Source organism: Phyllobates terribilis, unplaced genomic scaffold (assembly GCF_046119375.1).
Source record: "Phyllobates terribilis strain yellow unplaced genomic scaffold, ASM4611937v1 Scaffold_7__3_contigs__length_470593459, whole genome shotgun sequence".
NCBI lineage: Eukaryota > Metazoa > Chordata > Amphibia > Anura > Dendrobatidae > Phyllobates > Phyllobates terribilis.
The window spans coordinates 198576272-198598834 of record NW_027362767.1 but is presented as its reverse complement, the minus strand read 5'-3'; the positions used below and the strand labels follow the sequence as shown (position 1 = coordinate 198598834).

The 22563-nt window shown below is 45.2% G+C and overlaps 1 protein-coding gene across 1 annotated transcript in view; it reads left to right on the top strand.

Annotated features, from left to right (window-relative positions):
* Positions 1-22563, top strand: part of CNGA2 (cyclic nucleotide gated channel subunit alpha 2) — a 103038-nt gene that overhangs the window by 68826 nt on the left and 11649 nt on the right. Inside the window, exons 2-6 of the mRNA XM_073637743.1 lie at positions 14049-14211; positions 17358-17468; positions 17728-17907; positions 18089-18199; positions 20092-20198. Of these exons, the coding sequence (XP_073493844.1) occupies positions 14099-14211; positions 17358-17468; positions 17728-17907; positions 18089-18199; positions 20092-20198 (622 nt within the window). The 5' untranslated portion in view covers positions 14049-14098. The remainder of the gene's footprint in view (positions 1-14048; positions 14212-17357; positions 17469-17727; positions 17908-18088; positions 18200-20091; positions 20199-22563) is intronic.

The window sequence follows — 22563 nt, the reverse complement described above, 5'->3', positions numbered from 1 at the left end:
CTATAGTTACCAATGGCCTCATATTTGGGAGACATTTCATGCTAATTGCAAATATGTCAGAATAAAGAATCAGAAATAACTCCTCTATTAATGTCCCACATGTTACTTTAGATGCAGTGGTTGCACCTGTAATGGTTACAGGCCTAGGGCCGAAAAAAATAATTACTTTAATCTCTGATTATTGATATTTTGATATCTTTCTACATGATGATGTTTGGCCCCTAATCCTTAGTTTTATAAGCTTACTTGATACTCTAATGCACCATTTTTTTTTCAATAAATCTGGTCACCCACCCAAATTCTCCCACCAGTTAAACTTTGATAAACAGATAGTTTCACCCTATTTTCTTGTTATGTGTATCTATATTTTTCTATCTTTTTTTTTAGTTCTATGAGTTTTACCATTCAATATGGAATTTTAAAGTATCATTCTGTTGTAATGTATCTTATGCCCCCTTCAAGTTGCTGCTGATCAGTGGGGTCTGGCTCTTGAGACCCCCTACCAATCACTCAAAATATCAGCTCTACTGTGTCCTGGATGCGAGCAGCACTGTGTGCATGGGCTCATAGACTTTCTATTGCGCACCGATCTGCGCGTGTGGCAGTGATTCAGCCTTCAGAGCCGGGCACCTCAGAGCTGTATTTAGCAATAGGAGAGGATCTCGCTCTAACAGCAGCCCATATAAGGGGGAGTAATGCTAAAAACATCCCAAAATGACAGGTACCCTTTATGTGTATAGCTTCAGATTTTAGCTATGTTTAACTTAATTTTCTGTAAATACAAGTGCATCTCACTAAATTAGAATACCATAAAAATTTAATTACACACAGAGGGATCTATTATATAGAGTCATTACACACAGAGGGATCTATTATATAGAGTCATTACACACAGAGGGATCTATTATATAGAGTCATTACACACAGAGGGATCTATTATATAGAGTCATTACACACAGAGCGATCTATTATATAGAGTCATTACACACAGAGGGATCTATTATATAGAGTCATTACACGCAGAGGGATCTATTATATAGAGTCATTACACACAGAGGGATCTATTATATAGAGTCATTACACACAGATGGATCTATTATATAGAGTCATTACACGCAGAGCGATCTATTATATAGAGTCATTACACACAGAGCGATCTATTATATAGAGTCATTACACGCAGAGCGATCTATTATATAGAGTCATTACACACAGAGGGATCTATTATATAGAGTCATTACACACAGAGGGATCTATTATATAGAGTCATTACACACAGATGGATCTATTATATAGAGTCATTACACGCAGAGGGATCTATTATATAGAGTCATTACACACAGAGGGATCTATTATATAGAGTCATTACACACAGATGGATCTATTATATAGAGTCATTACACGCAGAGCGATCTATTATATAGAGTCATTACACACAGAGCGATCTATTATATAGAGTCATTACACGCAGAGCGATCTATTATATAGAGTCATTACACACAGAGGATCTATTATATAGAGTCATTACACACAGAGGGATCTATTATATAGAGTCATTACACGCAGAGCGATCTATTATATAGTCATTACACACAGAGGATCTATTATATAGAGTCATTACACACAGAGGGATCTATTATATAGAGTCATTACACGCAGAGGGATCTATTATATAGAGTCATTACACGCAGAGGGATCTATTATATAGAGTCATTACACGCAGAGGGATCTATTATATAGAGTCATTACACGCAGAGGGATCTATTATATAGAGTCATTACACACAGAGGAATCTATTATATAGAGTCACTACACGCAGAGGGATCTATTATATAGAGTCATTACACACAGAGCGATCTATTATATAGAGTCATTACACACAGAGGGATCTATTATATAGAGTCATTACACACAGAGGGATCTATTATATAGAGTCATTACACACAGAGGGATCTATTATATAGAGTCATTACACACAGAGTGATCTATTATATAGAGTCATTACACACAGAGGGATCTATTATATAGAGTCATTACACACAGAGGGATCTATTATATACAGTCATTACACACAGAGGGATCTATTATATAGAGTCATTACACACAGAGGGATCTATTCCAAGTGTTTATTTCTGTTAATGTTGATGATTATGGCTTACAGCCAATGAAAACACAACAGTCATTATCTCAGTAAATTAGAATAATAAACAAAAAATACCTGCAAAGGCTTCCTAAGCACTTAAAAAGGTCACTTAGTCTGTTTCAGAAGGCTCCACAATCATGGGGATGACTGCTGACTAGTGTTGAGCGAGCACTAAAATGCTCGGGTGCTCGAAGCTCGGGCCGAGCTCGCCGTGATACTCGGGTGCTCGACCCGAGCAACGAGCCCAATGTTAGTCTATGGGAGACTCGAGCATTTTTGCGGTGGCACCCACGGCAGTCTTTTAAAAGCCTAACAAGTGCCCAAAACGATAGTGACAGTGCTCAAATGACATGGGGACAGCATGGGGATCGCCCCAGGAAGCATTTCTGACCCCCAGGTCACTGCTGTCAACAACGTGGTCAGAGGTATTAAGCCACTTTTACAGGCTCACAATAAAACATTCAAAAACGAAAGTGAAACTTTTTTCCTGTGAAATATGTTAAGGAACATCCTTTCCAGGGTAAAGACTTGTGTATAAGTTAAAATAAATGACCACAAACAGAAATACTCCTCCACACCTTCGGCTATGTTCACAAGTAGCATTTTTTATGCGTTTTTGCACTTTTGTATTGCTTTCAACTATGACAAATGCATTCACCGTGAAATGTCATTTTAACATTTTACAACCTTATCTGGCCATGTGCTGTGTGACACATGCATACAGTGCTGAAAAGACAAGGGAACAGCATGGGGAAGACCCCTGGAAGCATCTCTGACTCCCAGGTCACTGTCTAAAAGTGTGCCCATCATAAGTGATCCTTACCGCATCAGAAGATGCAGACTTGCAACTATCCCCATGCAAGTTCTAGTCCCAGGGCAGTGTTCAATTGTACCTCCCCCATTCCTTGCAATACAAGCTCAAGTATGCAGCCTGCCACCCACCCACCCCCAGGCTGCAATACCATACTGCTTGCTTGCTTGAACTTGAAATTGGGCCTTTTAGGCATGTGGAGGCGGAATCTGGCCACCACGTCATGGCTGTGTTGGCGGCCTGGAATCCATACTCAGCCGCCCAGCGGCCGGGTGTCCATACTCGGTCCCCAGCCGCCCCGCGGCCGGGTGTCCACACACGGTCCCCAGCCGCCTGGGGGCAGCCGGGTGTCTATAAACGGTCCCCAGCCGCCCCTATTTCTCCTTGGAACATCCCCCCACACACTTTTCTTAGCCTGGCCTGCTTTAGGCAGCATTGGACGAGCCCACCAGAGAACCAGACTCCTCCGGTGGGCCCTGACTTCTCCATCGGTGGAGTTGAGAGTGCCAAGGTGAGGAGCATGATGATGATGACAGAAGTTAGCATCTGCTATGTTTTCTTTTAATGCAAGTGTAAGTGTGCAGCCTGCCACCCACCCACCCCCAGACTGCAATTCCATACTGCTAGCTTGCACTTGAAATGGGGCCTTTTAGTTTGGAGGAGGCCGAAGCAGGCCACTACCTCATGGCTGCTTCGGCAGCGAGGTATCCATACATCCATATTTGTCCTGGTGTGCCTTATACATAAGATTAAGCGCGTATACCAAAACATTACCTGTGCCCTCCCCAGTGCATTAAGTGGGAAGGAGAGCCTATTCCGCTGTAGTGTGTGCATGCCCCTGTTCATGGTACATGCGAAGATGCCTCCCACCTTGCACCTGTCGTTGCAGACTTGCAACTATCCCCATTCAAGTCCTTGTCCCAGGGCAGTGTTCAATTGTACCTCTCCCATTCCTTGCAATACAAGCGCAAGTATGCAGCCTGCCACCCACCCACCCCCAGGCTGCAATACCATACTGCTTGCTTGCTTGCACTTTAAATTGGGCCTTTTAGGCATGTGGAGGCGGAATCTGGCCACCATGCCATGGCTGTGTCGGCGGCCTGGTATCCATACTCAGTCCCCAGCCGCCTGGTGGCCGGGTGTCCCCGCTTGCTCCCCAGCCTCCAGGGGGTGGCCGGGTGTCCATACTCGGTCCCCAGCCGCCCCTATTTGTCCCAGTAAACGTTCCCACACTTTTCTTAGCCTGGCCTGCTTTAGGGCAGCATTGGCCGAGCCCACCGGACTGTCAGACTCCTCCGGTGGGCCCTGGCTTCTCCATCAGGGGAGTTGAGAGTGCCAAGGTGAGGAGCATGATGAGGATGATAGAAGTTAGCATCTGCTTTGTTTTGTTGTAATGCAAGCGCATGTATGTAGTAGCGGCTAGGCCTGAGGTGGTCAGCGTTTTGGCGCATATCCTACCTCCTCCGAGGATTGCTGTATGTTTTCCTGCTACTATCCAGGTTCTATGACTCCCGTTAAAACAAAGCTTCAGGTGATAAATGATGGATGAGGTAGTGGCAAAGGAGAAAGAGCAGGAGGAACAGGGACCATTCACATCAATATCAGGCCAGTCAACCAGATGTGTCTTGTAGGATATGTTTCTGTAACAAAAGAAGCGGTTCAGCTACACAGTTATAGGGCATACAGTGAGTGCAATGCCTACCAAAAATTTCGAGCCACTCCAATGCCCCTTGGAAATGACATGGAGGTCAGAGGGCGTTAACTAAACCTTTTTTTCCATTTATAGCAACTGGGTCTCCCGTGCACTGTTGGCCTAAGCAGTGAATGGAAGGCTTTCCAAAAATTATGAGGAACTGCAATGCCCCTTACAAGAGCCATGTGTGGCACCCCAGGGGTCTGGTCACCACAGTAATAGAGATATTACGTCGGAGAGCAAGTGGGAGGTTTCCTGGTCAGGATCCCTTAAACATGCAACACCCTCCTGCCCCAATCCTGGGAGGGGAGAATTCTGCCCTTATAAACTGGATCTGGGGCGGGGTTGAGTGAGTCAGAGAACAGTCAGAGTCAGAGTGAGAGCAAGGCAAAGTAACAGCAAGGAGCTCTGTAGGAGCTAGGAGCTAAAGACCAGGGGCTGGAAGCTGAGCAGAGCTCGCCCTGGCAGAAGACAATAGGAACCGGACACAGGAGTCCGAAGCTGTGAGGACTTATATATCCAGCAGCAGAAACCAGCCGGCAGGGGATTTCAGGTCCTCTGGCCATAGAAGCCCGGAGGCTCAGTAACAAGCAAGGGACCAGCACCGCCGTCGTGGAGCGGAGGCTAACAGAAGGCCCCAAGTCACCAGCCATACGGGTGAGCACTACCCGGTACACTCAGGGACGTGGGCTACTTCTACCCGCTTACAGCAAGGTAGCCAGGAAGAGTGCAGACAGACGGGGAGGCCTACAACTCCACCTGGCCAGGGGAATTCCTGCTTGCTCACAGACTGACCAGGCCTCTTATGCTAGCCAGTACTCCCGGGAGGGTCTACCTTATAATCATCAGTAAAGACCCTGAACTGCACTGCAAAGACTCTGAGTCATTCCTGCTGCGCTCGTGCACCATCACCCCCATCATCCACACTCACTGCCCTGAGGCTATACTCCTCCCAAGGGGAGTTATCCCATTCTATGCTGCGCACACAACACCAGCCTCAGCGGTCTGCCTCGCAGCGGTGGTACTCCCTGACCACAATCCACGGGTGGCGCAGTCGGACAATTAACCTCAAAACCTAAGAAAAACTGCCACTGGTTTGACCAGCCTAAGCCACGGGACCGGGTCACCGCCACGGAGACTACAGACCACAGAGACCCGGCACCGGGTATCCCACACACGTGTACACACGGCCCAAGGGGCGCGTCACATGCAGTACAGCATATTACAAACATAAGTCCCATTATTGGGTAGTGGGTGTCCCATGGTATTTGCTTAAGCTTTCCAAGCAAAAGCTGCCAAAAATTAGGACGGAGCAACTTGCAATGCCCCTTACAAGAGCCATGCAGTACAGCATATTACAAACATAAGTCCCATTATTGGGGAGTGGGTGTCCCATGGTATATGCTTATGCTTTCCCAGCAAAAGCTGCCAAAAATTAGGACGGAGCGACTTGCAATGCCCCTTACAAGAGCTATGCAGTACAGCATATTACAAACATAAGTCCCATTATTGGGGAGTGGGTGTCCCATAGTATTTGCTTATGCTTTCCCAGCAAAAGTTGCCAAAAATTAGGATGGAGCAACTTGCAATGCCCCTTACAAGAGCCATGCAGTACAGCATATTACAAACATAAGTCCCATTATTGGGGAGTGGGTGTCCCATAGTATTTGCTTATGCTTTCCCAGCAAAAGCTGCCAAAAATTAGGACGGAGCAACTTGCAATGCCCCTTACAAGAGCCATGCAGTACAGCATATTACAAACATAAGTCCCATTATTGGGGAGTGGGTGTCCCATAGTATTTGCTTATGCTTTCCCAGCAAAAGCTGCCAAAAATTAGGATGGAGCAACTTGCAATGCCCCTTACAAGAGCCATGCAGTACAGCATATTACAAACATAAGTCCCATTATTGGGGAGTGGGTGTCCCATAGTATTTGCTTATGCTTTCCCAGCAAAAGCTGCCAAAAATTAGGACGGAGCAACTTGCAATGCCCCTTACAAGAGCCATGCAGTACAGCATATTACAAACATAAGTCCCATTATTGGGGAGTGGGTGTCCCATAGTATTTGCTTATGCTTTCCCAGCAAAAGCTGCCAAAAATTAGGACGGAGCAACTTGCAATGCCCCTTACAAGAGCCATGCAGTACAGCATATTACAAACATAAGTCCCATTATTGGGGAGTGGGTGTCCCATAGTATTTGCTTATGCTTTTCAAGCAAAAGCAGCCAAAAATTAGGACGGAGCAACTTGCAATGCCCCTTACAAGAGCCATGCAGTACAGCATATTACAAACATAAGTCCCATTATTGGGGAGTGGGTGTCCCATAGTATTTGCTTATGCCTTGCAAGCAAAAGCTGCCAAAAATAAGGACGGAGGAACTTGCAATGCTGGCACCCTGGTGGTATAGTGGTGGTGGAGGCTGAGGATAAGGAGAAGAAGATTAAACAGCCGAAACGAGGAAGCGTATACCCATGTGTGGGTGTGAAGCGGTGCATGTGAATACACCTCCCGAAATAACACAGTGGATTTGACTTTATGTTACTCTGCTGTCATTTGGTGGTGATGGGAAGTCTGGCCCAATCCAGCCCTTGTTCATTTTGATAAGGGTCAGCTTGTCAGCATTGTCAGTTGACAGGCGAGTGCGCTTATCAGTTATAATTCCCCCAGCGGCACTAAAAACACGCTCCGATAACACGCTAGCGGCAGGGCAGGCCAGGACCTCCAAGGCGTACAGAGCGAGTTCATTCCAAGTGTCCAGCTTGGATACCCAATAATTAAAAGGCACAGAGGAATCACGGAGGACGCTGGTACGATCGGCAAGGTACTCCCTCACCATCTTTTGAAACTTTCCACTCCTTGTGAGAGTACCCCGCGCCTCAGGGCCTGTAAGCTGGGCGGGTGTCAGAAAACTGTCCCAGAACGTTGACAGTGTTCCCCTGCCTCTGCTGGATTGGAGTTGTGTCTCTCTCGCCTGTACGCCTTGGTTGGGCAACGAACTGTGACCTCTGCCGCTAGCGTGTTCAGATGGGAATTTTTTTAAGAGTTCTGCAGCAAGGGCCTTCTGGTATTGCCCCATTTTTGTAGACCTCTCCACCTCAGGAATAAGAGAGTGAAAGTTCTCCTTGTAGCGGGGGTCTACAAGTGTAACCAACCAGTAATGACTGTCACCCAACATTTTGACAACGCGAGGGTCACGGTTAAGGCAGCATAACATAAAGTCAGCCATGCGTGCCAGACTGGTAACGGGCAAGATTTCCGTGTCCTCACCAAGATGACGACTGACCATGCTCTCCTCCTCCTCCTCTTCCTCCTCCCCCCTGTCCTCAGGCCACCCACGCTGAACCGACGGTATGACACTTGTACAGGTACTACCGTCTACAACGCATGATAGCAGCTCCTGTTCTTCCTCCTCCTCCTCCTCTCCCTCATTGTCCCCCAATGCACGTTGGGATGAGATGAGGCTGGGCTGTGTGTAATCGCCCGCTACGGCTTCTTGATCCATCTCATCATACTCTGGCTGCAATGCCTCCTCTTTAATTCTCTGCAGAGAGCGTTGCAAAAGACAGACAAGTGGGATGCTGACACTAATGATGGTGTCATCGCCACTCACCATCTTGGTGGCCTCCTCAAAGTTTGTCAGGATGGTACATATGTCAGACATCCAGGTCCACTCCTGAGGTCTTATGTGTGAAGTCTGACCTGAATATCGACGGCCTTGTTGCAGCTGGTACTCCACAACTGCTCTCTTCTGCTCACAAATCCTTTGCAACATGTGGAGGGTAGAGTTCCAACGTGTGGGGACATCACACACCAGTCGGTGTGCCGGAAGCTGCAAACGCTGCTGCAACACAGCAAGGGCGGCGGAAGCTGTAGCCGACTTGCGAAAATGAGCTGACAGGTGGCGTACTTTGACGAGCAGATCTGGCAACTCGGGGTACGATTTAAGAAACCGCTGAACCACGAAGTTAAGCACATGAGCCAGGCATGGTATGTGTGTGATCTCACCTCGCCTCAGAGCCGCCACCAGGTTACGGCCATTGTCACACACGACCATGCCGGGATGTAGGTTCAGCGGTCTCAGCCACAGATCTGCCTGCTCTTTCACAGCTGTCCACAACTCACAAGCAGTGTGAGGTTTATCACCTAAGCTTATGAGTTTCAGCACAGCCTGTTGCCGCTTGGCGGAGGCAGTACTGCAATGCTTCCAGCTTGTAACTGATGTGGTGATATCTAAGATGGAGGCTGAACATGAGGAGGAGGAGGAGGATGCGCAGGAGCTGTACACTGTGGGGGCAACTCTGACTGACATAGGGCCCGCAATCCTCGGTGTGGGGAGGATGTGTTCCGTCCCAAGGTCCGACTGGGTCCCGGCTTCCACTATGTTTACCCAGTGTGCCGTCAGAGAGATGTACCGTCCCTGGCCACAAGCACTTGTCAACGTGTCCGTTGTCAGGTGGACTCTCCCAGTAACTGCGTTGTTGAGGGCACGGCAGATGCTTTGGGACACGTGCTTGTGTAGTGCGGGGATGGCACACCGGGCAAAATAGTGTCGGCTGGGGACCGAGTACCGAGGGACGGCCACCGCCATAAGATTGTGGAAGGATTCCGTCTCCACCAGCCTAAAAGGCAGCATTTCCAATGCAAGCAGTCGTGAAATGTGCGAATTTAGGACTGTGGCCTGTGGGGCGTTAGCTGCGAATTTCCGCTTTCGTTCAAAGGTCTGGGATATGGACAATTGAACGCTGCGGTGGGACGTGGACGTTGATGCTGTTTCTTGATAAACTGCCATAACAAGTGAAGACTGAGAGGAGGGGGCATCTTTACATGCAGCATGGACAGGGGATTGCTTTGCACACACAACAGGGGGTTCTATTGCACGCACAACAGTGGAAGAAGCAGTGGTGACACCCGCTGAGACTGGTCGTGGACCCTGGGTTTCGCCCCACAAAGTCGGGTGCTTTGCTGCCATGTGCCTGATCATGCTGGTGGTGGTCAGGCTGGTAGTTTTGTCATCCCTGATGATGCTGGCACGGCAGGTGGAACATATGGCCTTTTTGGGGTTATCAGCAGAGTCTTTAAAAAAATTGCACACTCTGGAAGACCTACCGCTTGTACTGGCAACGTCCCTCGTGTTCGTGTTACGGGGAACGGTTGCCTGCCTTCTGTCTGCGGCCACCACACTGCTTCTTCCTGACTGTTGGGGTACTCTGCCTCCCTCCCCCTGTGTGCTGCTGGCCTCACTCTGCATGTCCTCCTTCCACGTTGGGTCAGTTACTAGATCATCCACCACCTCCTCCTCTTCCACTTGCGCACCACAATCCTCCTCCTCACTTCCTGGCAATTGTGTCTCGTCATCGTCCACCTCTTGTGACAGATTGCCAACGTCGACTTCCTGTGGCCGTGGCTGTTCAAATATTTGGGCATCGCAACATGGGATCTCCTCTTCCACCACTTCAAGCGTATCAGGCGAGGGGCCCAAATATGGAAATGGACCAGTGAACAGCTCTTCAGAGTGTCCAAGTGTGGGATCACTTGCTGTCTGACGACACTCGGCATGGTGGGAAGAAGGAGCATCAGGGTGAGGAGGAGTATGCGGTCGAGACTCACGGCTACTAAGAGTTGACCGTGTGGAAGACAGACCGGAGGTGGTGGTGCCCAGGTAACTGGAAGTATTATCTGCTATCCAATTAATAACCTGTTCACACTGATCAGTTCTCAATACTGGTGTTGTTCTGTGCTTCCCTAGTAATTCGGTCAAGAAGTGGGAGCGAGAAGATGTGGCTGTTGGTTGTGGCACATTTTCACCTTGGCCACGGCCCCGTCCTCTGCACGAACCATCACCAGAACGTCCACTTCCACGTCCCTTGCCACGCGCCTTGCCCATTGTAAATGAAGTAAAATAGCTTACACTTGCACTATCAATGGAAAAAGGGTAATAAAGAGTAGATTAGAACCGTGGAAGAGGAAAACCACAGTTATTGTTTACTGGGGTATACCACACTTTTTTAAATAGAGATATTTGCGGCTGAACAGTGAGCGACACACTCAAACTGCTTTTTTTTTTAGATACCAAAGGCCCAAAACTGGATAGTACAGCGATTTGACCCGTGGAACTGCGAAACCACACTGGGATGTCGGGCCTACACAAGACTATTTTCAATAGATATATTTTTGTGTCACAACAGTCAGGAGACACTACTGTTTTTCTTTACGGAAAAAACTACCAAAACCTGAATAATAGAGATTTTTTACCGTGGGATGGCAAAACCACAGTTATTGTTTATTGGGGTATACCACACTTTTTTAAATAGAGATATTTGCGGCTGAACAGTGAGCGACACACTCAAACTGCTTTTTTTTTTTACATACAAATGGCCCAAAATGGATAATACAGAGGTTTGAACCGTGGAAGTGCAAAACAACACTTCTGTTTCTCTAGCCTACACCAGACTATTTTCAACAGTTATATTTGTGTCTGAAAAATCAGAGACACGCTTTTTTTTTTTTTTGGGGGGGGGGGGGGGGAGACACACCAAAAGGTTAATAAGACGGGTATTTGTACAGTGTGAAGGAGGAAAAAAAAAGGAGGACTTAGATGGAAAAAAAGGATTTTTCCTGGCCCCCGCGACCTGGAGCTAAGTCCAGCAATTTCAGCAACAGGAGCACACAGGACTGTAATGCAGCGTTTGCTGGTATAACCACTGCGTCTCCTATACAGCCTGCCTGCCTGGTGTCTGGGATGGATATTAGTCCTGAAAAGGACTGTTTGTTTGTTCTGGCAGCCTTTACAGACCCTACACTAACTATTTTGCAGTTTATATCTCTCCCTAAATCAGCAGTGCTGTCCCTACACTATCTAATCCGGAGCGACTGTGTCCAAGATGGCGGCGCCCGGTTTTAAATACTCGAGGTGACATTGTGCGGCCAGCCAATCACTGTAATGCCCACAACCAACATGGCTGCAGCATTACAGAGACTGGCTGGCAATCCCTGCATGTTCATTGGCTCTGTAAAGAGCGCCAAACATGCAGGGCGGAGACTCGAGCTCCCGCCCGAGTAACCCGGAAATGCTCGGTGCTCGCCGAACATCCCGAGTAGCGTGATGCTCGGGAGAGTACCGAGCAGTGTCGAGCATGTTCGCTCAACACTACTGCTGACTTGACAGATGTCCAGAAGGCAGTCACTGACACACTCCAGAGTCTGGAGGAAGAGTGGCGAGGAACACAATCCAAGCTGCTGGAGGTCTAGTGTGAAGTTTCCACAATCAGTGATGGTTTGGGGAGCCATGTCATCTGCTGGTGTAGGTCCACTGTGTTTTATCAAGACCAAAGTCAGCGCAGCCGTCTACCAGGACATTTTACAGCACTTCATGCTTCCCTCTGCCGACAAGCGTTTTGGAGATGGAAATGTCATTCTCCAGCAGGACTTGGCCTCTGTCCTCACGGCCAAAAGTACCAATACCTGGTTTATGTGTAAGAAGGAAGACTTGCCTAGGGACAGGTGTGGAGCTCCGGCGCTGGAGCTGCCAGGGTCCTGCCCAGTGTTGCCAGGGGACGGGGTTAAGAGTGCATGGGGGACTTCCTGGACAGTGCTGGGGGACAGAGGAGAGGGACGGAAGAGAGGAAGTCAGGTGTCTGGGCTCGCGCGAAAGAGACAGTTGGTTGTGGAGAGCAGACCGGCAGTTGGGGAGAAACAGTTTGACCTGCCGACAATGAGAGAGAGAGACGTGCTGCCCTGTCCTCAGTGAAATAGAGACCTGCTGACTTGTCTGCGGTGACGGACGAACGGGTGACACAGCTTTCTGCAAAACAAGGGGCGTGCGGTCTGAACCGGGCCTACAGAAAGTGATCGTTTAGTTACCTGCATCACCACAGTTTTCCAGACATCTGACGGTGACCTCCGTGTGAGGACGCACCCGGGATTAGTGATCCTAACGCAGTTTGCTGTACGCCGGAGGAGCTTGCTACGGCTCTTAAAGGAGTCGTGACCGCTGTCATGTGGTCAAAAGGACTGGGGGCCCAGTGGGTGAGACCCGAGACCACCCACTGCCACCAGAAGATGGACACCCTCCGGAGTGAGTGTCTGAACACGGACGTAGTTATCGCTAAAGGACAGATAAGTGCAAGCCTCCAGTAATCTACCTTCTCTTATTCAGTCTGAACTTTTGGGACTGCGCCGTATTGTTCATCCTTTCCGTGTTATAGTCAAACCACAATCGTTTATTGTCCGATTTTACTGTTTTATTGTTGTGTTACTTAAATTTACACTCCCTGCGTGGAGAAACCAAATCCTGAATTAAACCTCTGCCATACTCTCTGCGTGCTGTGTGCGGCATCCGAGCCTTTTAACATACACACAACAGTATCACTGTGCTTGATTGGCAGCAAACTCGCCTGACCTTAACCCCACAGAGAATCTATTATAGAGAATCTATGGGGTATTGTCAAGAGGAAGATGAGAGACCCCAGACCCAACAAGCAGCCATCAAAGCCACCTGGGCTTCCATAACACCTCAGCAGCCACAGGCTGATCGCCTCCATGCCACATTGCCGCATTGATGCAGTAATTGATGCAGAAGGAGCCCGACCAAATATTGAGGGCATTTACTGAACAGACATTTCTGTAGGACAACATTTCAGATTTTGAAAACATTTTTCAAGCTGTTGTTATAAAGTATTCTAATTTACTGAGATAATGACTTTTGTGTTTTCATTGGCTGTAAGCCATAATCATCACCATTAACAGAAATAAACACGTGAAATAGATCACTCTGTAATGACTCTATATAATAGATCCCTCTGTGTGTAATGACTCTATATAATAGATCCCTCTGTGTGTAATGACTCTATAAAATAGATCCCTCTGTGTGTAATGACTCTATATAATAGATCCCTCTGTGTGTAATGACTCTATATAATAGATCCCTCTGTGTGTAATGACTCTATGTAATAGATCCCTCTGTGTGTAATGACTCTATGTAATAGATCCCTCTGTGTGTAATGACTCTATATAATAGATCCCTCTGTGTGTAATGACTCTATATAATAGATCCCTCTGTGTGTAATGACTCTATATAATGATCCCTCTGTGTGTAATGACTCTATATAATAGATCCCTCTGTGTGTAATGACTCTATATAATAGATCCCTCTGTGTGTAATGACTCTATATAATATATGAGTTTCACTTTTTGTATTGAAGAACTGAAATAAAGTAACTTTTTGAGGATATTCTAATTTAGTGAGATTCACCTGTATGTAATGAAAAACAGTACAAATACATAATATCAAGAATTGTAAGAATTTATTCTAGGAAAAACCCTATTGTGAGAATTGAATAGTAGAGGTCCATTTCTGTAATATCTATTTCATGCGGTATCAATATCTGCTTATTCACACAGTTGGCCGTCTCTAGTCTTAAAAGCTGTGTTTCCAAGAGCTCCCATGGAGGATGACTGGACAGACAAATGGGCACAAGAACTCCTCTCCCAATTTACACCCACCTTTAGCCATTAAGACACCCAGTGAAAATGAATTGGAGTCGGCAGACAATTGTGGCAGTAGGTAAGGAAATAAGCGATTTGATGCTTTTTGTCTTTTTATGAAGAGAATAAAACTAGTCTTACACGTTAAGCTCTGGTTTGGGGAACTCCAAAATAAAGTATGCAACTCTAATCCCATACAGTTTCACTCCTTCATCCTGGTACAGTCATTGGTTGATATCCAGTGTAGAAACATGAAGGTCTCTTTGTAAAGACATGTACATGCTAGCAGCTGTAATGGACAAGCTATTGACTGGTTTGTCCTTATGACCAGGAGCAGGGCTGCCATCATAAATGTAAAGGCCCCATACCGGCAAGGCGCTGACCCATCCCCAATCCTCATTATCACATGGGTCACTGAAAGTGGTGAGAGGGGCACTCCGGTATTGTGGGCACATCAGCAGCTGATAATTCTGTTACTGAGTATAAAACCCTACATTACAACCTTACAGTAAAGATTTAGGGGTAAATAACAGTTATTCAGACCGTATGAGGGATTACAGTATATTACTCACAGATGTTGGTCTTTTCCATCTGGACCAGGCCGCCATCACGACTTCTACCTGTTAAGACTGCACAAGCACAAGGGTAGTGTACAAACAAGAGAGACAAAAACCTGAACCTGACAGATCCTTGTTCAGACTGGTAAAAGCCCTACTCTGACCCTGGTCTGTTCCTAGCTGAAAGAGCAGGTTGGCACCCTAACATAACGCAATGGCGTCCCCGCTCGACGGCAGCTAACCCTCAAGGCCCCCAACAGCTCCTTGTATAGCTATGCCTGTGTAGCAACTCACTTGGGAAAATAGGTTATACACTAAAAACTGCAGCTGATCCTGCGGCTTCCAGTACAGACTAGATATCCTGACACTGCAGTCTCTAGGGGTGCATACTGGTGCAGAGATATACCTAACCACAGACTAGGAGATGACAACTCTGGCCTAAACGGCCTAAAAGGTCAACAAGTTGCTTCACGTTCCTCCTAAAGAAATGGAGGGCTGATCAAAGTGCGAATTATCTACAAGGGGTGAAGTGAGCTTAACAAAGGTAAGATCCAGAGTTAGTAAAGTAAATAACAAAATACCAAACAAAGATTTAAGCAAGTACTGTTAACAAATATACTGCTTACTTCCTAATGATAAACAGAAGATAAGGAGGAAAGTATAGCAAAGAAACAGCAAAGCGAAAACCCTTAGCTGAAATCTCACATACTGCCTCCAAACATCAATAGAATGTCAGAACATCCAAATTAATCTATCACCTGCAGGAAACACCTGCTGGGGGGACAGAATATAAAGCTGCACTCAAAAGGTGATAGGATGAGAAATGAAAACACCTGTGTTACGCTACACAGAGTGCAGCCAGAAAATAGAACCCAAACATCCAGAGAAAAGGTGTCTCCTGTGGTTCAGTAGCAAGAGAAGCCAATCACAGAACACAAACTCAAGGGATGGAATCCAGGAGCATGACATTTCCAGTCTTGTCTTGTCTCTAGAGTTTGCAACACAAACACATTTAACTTCTCAAAATTACCAGCATCTTCCTCAGCTATGCCCAACCTACAAAAACTCCCCATCCTCTATTCCTCTATCCCGCTGCTACCCACAAACTCTGTACCCATTTCTGTCCTGTTTTAACCTGTTAATTCAGTATCCTCCCTCCAGCACAGAAACAGGTTGGCATAACTGGGAGCACAGAGGCTTCCCATAGTCATTCCCCTAAGCTGTTGGTGGCTTTTGCCATCAAAGGTAAAGAAATTATTGGCCAGAACAAATTCGAGGAGACTCATGCCAACCTGTTCCTGGGCTGGTGGGAAAAACCTTAATTTTTACTGAAGCCACTGCTGAGTTTACCACACACATTGATCTGTGGGTAAGATTCATAAACGTTTTAATTCACTCAAACAGAAGAGAGAGGGACTACATATACCCCTTGACAAAACAGGGATACAGGGTAGACATATCCGCCTAATCTCTACTTTTGGCACCACTAGGAGATCCTCAAAAAACATTGGGAGGTACTCAAATGGATGATGACATTTGTGATTTTATAGGTTCCATTGGGGACCATGTCTTACACAGTCACTTCATGCCGCCACCACAAATGGATACAGGGCTCCTAGTGTGACCAGATGGCTGTTATAAATATGGGACTTGCGTAGCTTGTACGCATATTAAAACAGGAAATATCTTCTGTAGTGGGGTAACGGGAGAGATTCCACATCAAGGAATTCATTAATTGTAAAACTAAAGGAATAATCTACAAAGCTACAGTATGTGCATCAGCGGTAAAGAATATTAGAGAATTCAGAAGAAGCCTGGGGGAACATCAGGAGATATCCGGAAGGAACGGGATACACCTTTTGTTAGGAGCACAGTTAGCTCCAGTATTGCCATAATGTTCCTATCAATTTCATGGGGATCTACAAGATTAAACCATTTAGAAGAGGAGGTCATTTTGATAAATTGCTATTACAGAGAGAGACAAAATGGATTTTTCGCCACAGTTTGTGTTATCCCCATGGACTCATTAAGCAGCTATGTTTTAGCTGCTTCCTATAGTTGCCCCTACGTTCTCTAGCATGGACCCTTCTTTTTGTCTCCCCCCTCCCCCTTTTCTTGCTAATACATATACTCCCCTGAAGAATCCTCGAGGAGGAATTGCATAAGAAGTGTTACTTTGGGGTACTATATCAGGCAGTGCCACATTTGGGTACTGCCCTTGTAAGGACAGAAGTCTTACATGGGGCACGACAGGATACTTTAGTGCCAGATTCCATTCTGCAACTGCTCCTACCTGACTAGACCTTGGAGGAATACATCTCATCAAGACATATGGGTGAGATTGAACCATTTTTTACGAGCACTGGCTATTATGAGCACTTGCACTTTATATGTTCGTGAAGGTTGGTTGATATAAATTTAACTCTAGGTGTATTTATTTTTAATGGTACTAATAAAAGTTATGTTTTATACCTTTTTCTATAGTTTATCTCTCCCTGCTGATCACACAGTTTGTACTTGAGGAGTGATTAGGATCCGTATCTATTATATGGTTCTACCTGGCACATATTACGGTTTATTCATGTAACAACACAAGAAATACCAATCATTACCCAATATTCTGCATCTAAGCATGGATAACCGTCCCTTTATTATTTCTGTCTAATAGGGCACTGTCTGTGTGTGATGATACTTCTTCAGAATTGCAAAGAGTTATTTCCCAAGATAATGGTGATGTTGTGTCACGGGCGTCTTTTAGAGGGAGAGGTGCATTGTCCAGGTACGTAGGATAGACCATACTGAACAGCAAAAGAACCTCACTAATTATTGGAAAAGTCTCCAGGTCACTATGCTTTCTGCTAATCATGCAGTCTAATCACCTTCTTTCCCCTGATCATGTCTCATATTGACTTCGTTTCATAGCACCATATATTTTCCATGCGGTTTTCTGTCCATAGGGCTCATTTTGTTATTATTTTTGCATGTTTACATGTTGGGATCTTCCCACAACCACTGAAAGTGCTGTTAATCGTTCTCAGGATAGTGCGTTTAGTTGTGGTCCTACGAGAATGGGCCCACAAAAGTCTGCGGGACCCAGAACAAAGACCTGACTCCTTTCTGGACCGGTTCCGAGGGCCCGAACAGCAAAACACAGACAGTAACGCCGTTAAAGAGAAAAAGGATCCAGGCGCAAATGCTCAAAACAAGACAAGCCATCGGTAAGTTACAAATATCACTGTTTGTTATTTAGTGGTTGCCGCCACCATCTGAATATCTGAAGTCTAAACGTCCTTTTCTCCAATATGATTATATCAATAATCTCATAAAAATGAAGAACTGGACATCATCAAATGAATTCCCTTCATAAGACATGTTACTATGTTTTTTGTGTGTGACTAGGTTGAAGTTATCTGAGAGGCTTGTAGTTGACCCTTCTGGAAAATGGTACTACCGTTGGCTCCTTGTGATTACATTACCTGTGCTATATAATTGGTTTTTACTAGTTGTCAGGTAAGTCTGCTTTTGAAACTCCTTAAAGAGGATCTGTCACTTGTTCAAAAACATTGAGTTAAATACCTTATAAGAAATCCCTAATCTCCTTTGATTCTGAAGCTCTTTTCAGTATTGAGCTGTTTCGTTCTGCAGAGATATTCATATTTGTTTCTTTTGGAGAGCAGTATGTGAAATCTCTGCTTGCAGTCCAATTTGGCGTTTCTTCAGTGTCCTCTCTGGGGGCGTGCAGTTTTACCCCTCCTCAACAGATGTTGCCAATCACAGCTCAGCTGCTGATCTAGCAATCTATCAGTTTTAGATGCTGCTGAGCTGTGACTGGCAGTATCTGGGAGAGAGGGGTAAACGTGCACACCCCCAGAGAGGAAGCTAAAGAAACGCCCAGTTGGACTTCAAGCAGAGATTTCACATACTGCGCTCCAGAAGAAACAAATGAGAATATCTCTGCAATCGAGCGACGCTGCACAAAATGGACAAGAGTGTCAGAGTCAGGGGAGCTCAGGGATTTGTGCAAGGTATTTAACTCAATTTTTTGAGCAAATGACAGGTCCTCATTAACACTGACGTGTCTTGAAAAAGGGTTGTTTTGTCAGGATTCCCACTGCAAATGTGAATTATTAAGGCATATGTACATATTTGGCAAGAGTAGAGATCTATCATCTACTGCAAAGAACAAGCCTATGGAAGACTCATTTTACAGTGTGCATTGAAATTAATAGGCAGCATGTAATACAATATTTGGGATAAAATAGTGGTGCCTGCAGTTATCTCACTGACAGCAGATGATCACTGGGCGGTCCACCAGTTGGACCACTGGCAATTAGGCTGTCATACAAAAAAGGTGCAAAGGAAGGACCCTTTAATGGCCAAACATAATTTAGTAGCTTGTCTGCATGAGATTACCTGTATGTAATCTTCAGCATGCAGCTGAAAAATTCAATAGACTCCAGGCTCAGCGAGTGCACAGAAATATTGGGGAAACAGCAACAAATAAAGTGTGAGTTTAGCAAAGCCAGTTTGTGTTTACATGTAACAAGTCACTAAATCATGCAGCTCTCACAGCGGGCGCCATGAACTAAGTGACAGATTTGCTTTAAGAAGCATAAATTGAGGTATTTTCCATTAATGGCTTGAGAATTCTTAAAGGGATCTGTCAGCAGGTTTTTGCTATGCAATCTGACAGCAGCATGATGTCGGGGCTGAGACACTGATTCCAGCAATGTGTCACTTAGTTTGCTGGGTGCAGCAGTTGTGATAGAGTCTCTGCTGCAGACTGAGCAGAGCTTGGAATGGTGAGCAGTGTATAACCCCGCCCCCTCCACTGATTGGCAGCTGTGTACATTGTACCGTGACAGAGAGTGCTGGGGGCGTGGTTAGACTAGGAGGCAGTAGGCCAGTTGTCCAGTAGTGATAATCTCCTGCTGATAAAACACTGATTGTATTGAAACAGCAAAACAGCCCAGAAAGTGACACATCGCTGGAATCAGCTACATTATGATGCTCTCCGATTACATAGCCTGCTGACAGATTCCTTTTAAATACATGTACTAATGTAGAAATATGAACATAATATATAATTTGGCAGTGATAATGGTTATATTAGCACAAGTCAATTTTTTATCCTACCATACACATTTATCACTGATGGAAATTGTCAGTCGTATAGTTTGAACAGACCCTCGGCTCCAATCAAACTATTCCTCACTCCCAAAAACAGAAGACAACTAAATAACATCCACTATCAGAGACCAACACTCAGCTCAGGTCTAAACGTCTGGAGATTTTATTGTTGACATTTTATTTTAAGATAAATTACAAATTGATTTTCACATTTTAACCAAAGCCTCTGTTTTCTTCAAAGTAATAATCCCTGTTTTGTTTTTTTATTTCAGGGCGTGCTTTAATGACCTTCAAACCAGTTTTATAATAGTGTGGCTCACCCTGGACTACGTCTGTGACGTTATATACATCCTTGACATAATTATTCGTTTTCGTACAGGTAATCTAGTTTTTTTTTTTACATTTTTCACTAGTTGTTTTTTATATTTTTCACTTGTTTGTACAATGACTAGTTTTACAACAAATACAAAAGTGTTATAACAATTGAACACATGCGTATTTCCTCATGATCATTAGCGTGGCGGGCCAAACAAGGACAGGACAGGCGATGTCCCCCGGAGAATATGACTCAAAATATTTATGGTCCAAAAATATTTACAAAAAATTAAAGCAAATAAGAAAGATATTTGATGCATAAAAAGAAACCAGTAGCAACATAAAACTCTATGTACCTACAGATATAGCATTAAACTAAAAGTTGTAGGGGTTCACGCTCTCTGGTAGCCACCTGGAACACGAAGCCACAGGGTTTTTATACCATAAACTGAATAATGTTTATTTCCACTGGTTGCACATAAATATAAAATCCCCAGCATTGTCCAGGTGCTAACTAAACAACACAGACCCTGACTACTCATACACGGCGGAGCTGTTCTCAGTCCGGTCAGGCAAAACAGCTATTGTCAAAGGTAGCCACTCATACCTGCAGTTTGGTACACACGGCCTGTGCAGTCTCTTCTCTGGCTTTTCTCTCTTCTGCTCCAACATAAATCCACTCTGGTCAGCTCCCCCAGCTGACACACAAGTGAACACATGGCCTGGTTCTAGTCGTGGCTATCTAGGTGCATGTGATCAGGTCCTGTAGTGCTAGCATTTAACCCTAGCCCACCTGGCTTTCCTACAAGGTAGAAAGCGTTACGATACTGCACTGCCGCAGCACTGAACATGTGGCTACTTAAAAAAATTAACTTATTTCCATCCAGGAGCTGCAGGCTTTTAGTCACTGGGATGTACACAGAGCGGCTATGGTCACCACTCAGAGCACTGCTCATACTGTGAGCGGAGGCTTTAAGCACGCCCCCTGCTCTTTGTTTGACAGACAGCATTGCACAGATGCACTGCAGAGCCGGATGTCAATCAAAAGTGCTGGAGCGTGCTTATAGCCACTGCTCATGGAAAAGTGATTGGTTGTGTGAGTGGTGACGGTAGCCGCTCTGTGCTCGCTCACATGACTGAAAGCTGAGATGAAATACATTCATTTTCTACCGGTAGCCGCATTTTCAGTAAGGCTGCTGGACAGCATTGTAACCCTATGTACCTTCAGATTAACCTTCTATCTGCAGGTATATATAATTTTCAGGTTCCTTTTAGCATATCAGGACCATATCAGGGCACAGTAGTGAGGCAAACTGGGAAAAGAAAACAAGTGGAAGGAGAAGACTGACAATGACGCAAGAAGCTGGAGAAAAAGATACCGGAGTCCAGAACACTCATTTGCACGTAGTATTCACACTGATTTTTTTTCAGTCTAAATATTCACTTGACATTATTTGGCATCTGAACTGTTCTATCATTAGCTTTTACATATAGTTATGTGCAAAATAATAGCAGTGTAACATCACTAATGTGCTTAATTACTGTTTTTGGCAGAAAAGATCATGCAACATGGGAAAAATGTATGACTAGGTGTAGGCGAGTAATGGAAAACCAGCAGAATCAACAGTCATGACATGCACACTGCTAATTGGGTGTAATTGACTAATTTAATGAAAGCGGGATGTTCTAATTAATAGCAGTACGGAGGTCACTTAGTGTGAAGAAACAGGTGTCAGTTATAGCTTTTACATAAAGGAGAGCAGATGTTGTATCTGCTGGTTTTAGCCCTTGGTCAGTGAGTAAAATGGGTTGTTCCAGACATTGCACCGAAGAAGAAAGAACTTTGATCAAGAAGACGATTGGAGAAGGGAAAACATATAAAGAAGTGCAGAAAATAATTGGCTGCTCAGCCAAAAAGATTTCCAATGCTTTAAAATGGCAAACAAAACTCGAAACACATGGTAGGAAAATAAATACAACCATCCACATGGATCATAGAATCACAATAATGGCAAAGAAGCAACAAGTGATCGGCTCCAGGGAGATCAAAGAAGATCTTCAGTTAGCTGTGAGTCCTGCAACCATCAGAGGACGCCTACATGAAGCCAAACTATTTACAAGAAACTCTCGTACAGTCCCACTGCTGAAAAAAGACTTAGTAAAAAGTTTACAGTTTGCCAAAGAACACATTGACCTAAAGAGAAGTGGTGGAACGTTGGGTATAAATGCTGCAGGCAGTCTGTGAAACCACCCATGAACACGAGATTCAGGCCATAAATACACTGTGAAGACTGTAAAATATGGAGGTGCAAGCAGAATGGCTTGAGGATGTTTCTCATACTATGGAATTGAGCCCATTTATCGCATACCAGGCAACATGGTCAGTGTGAATATATCATAATACTGGAAGAGGCAAGGTTGCCGTATGC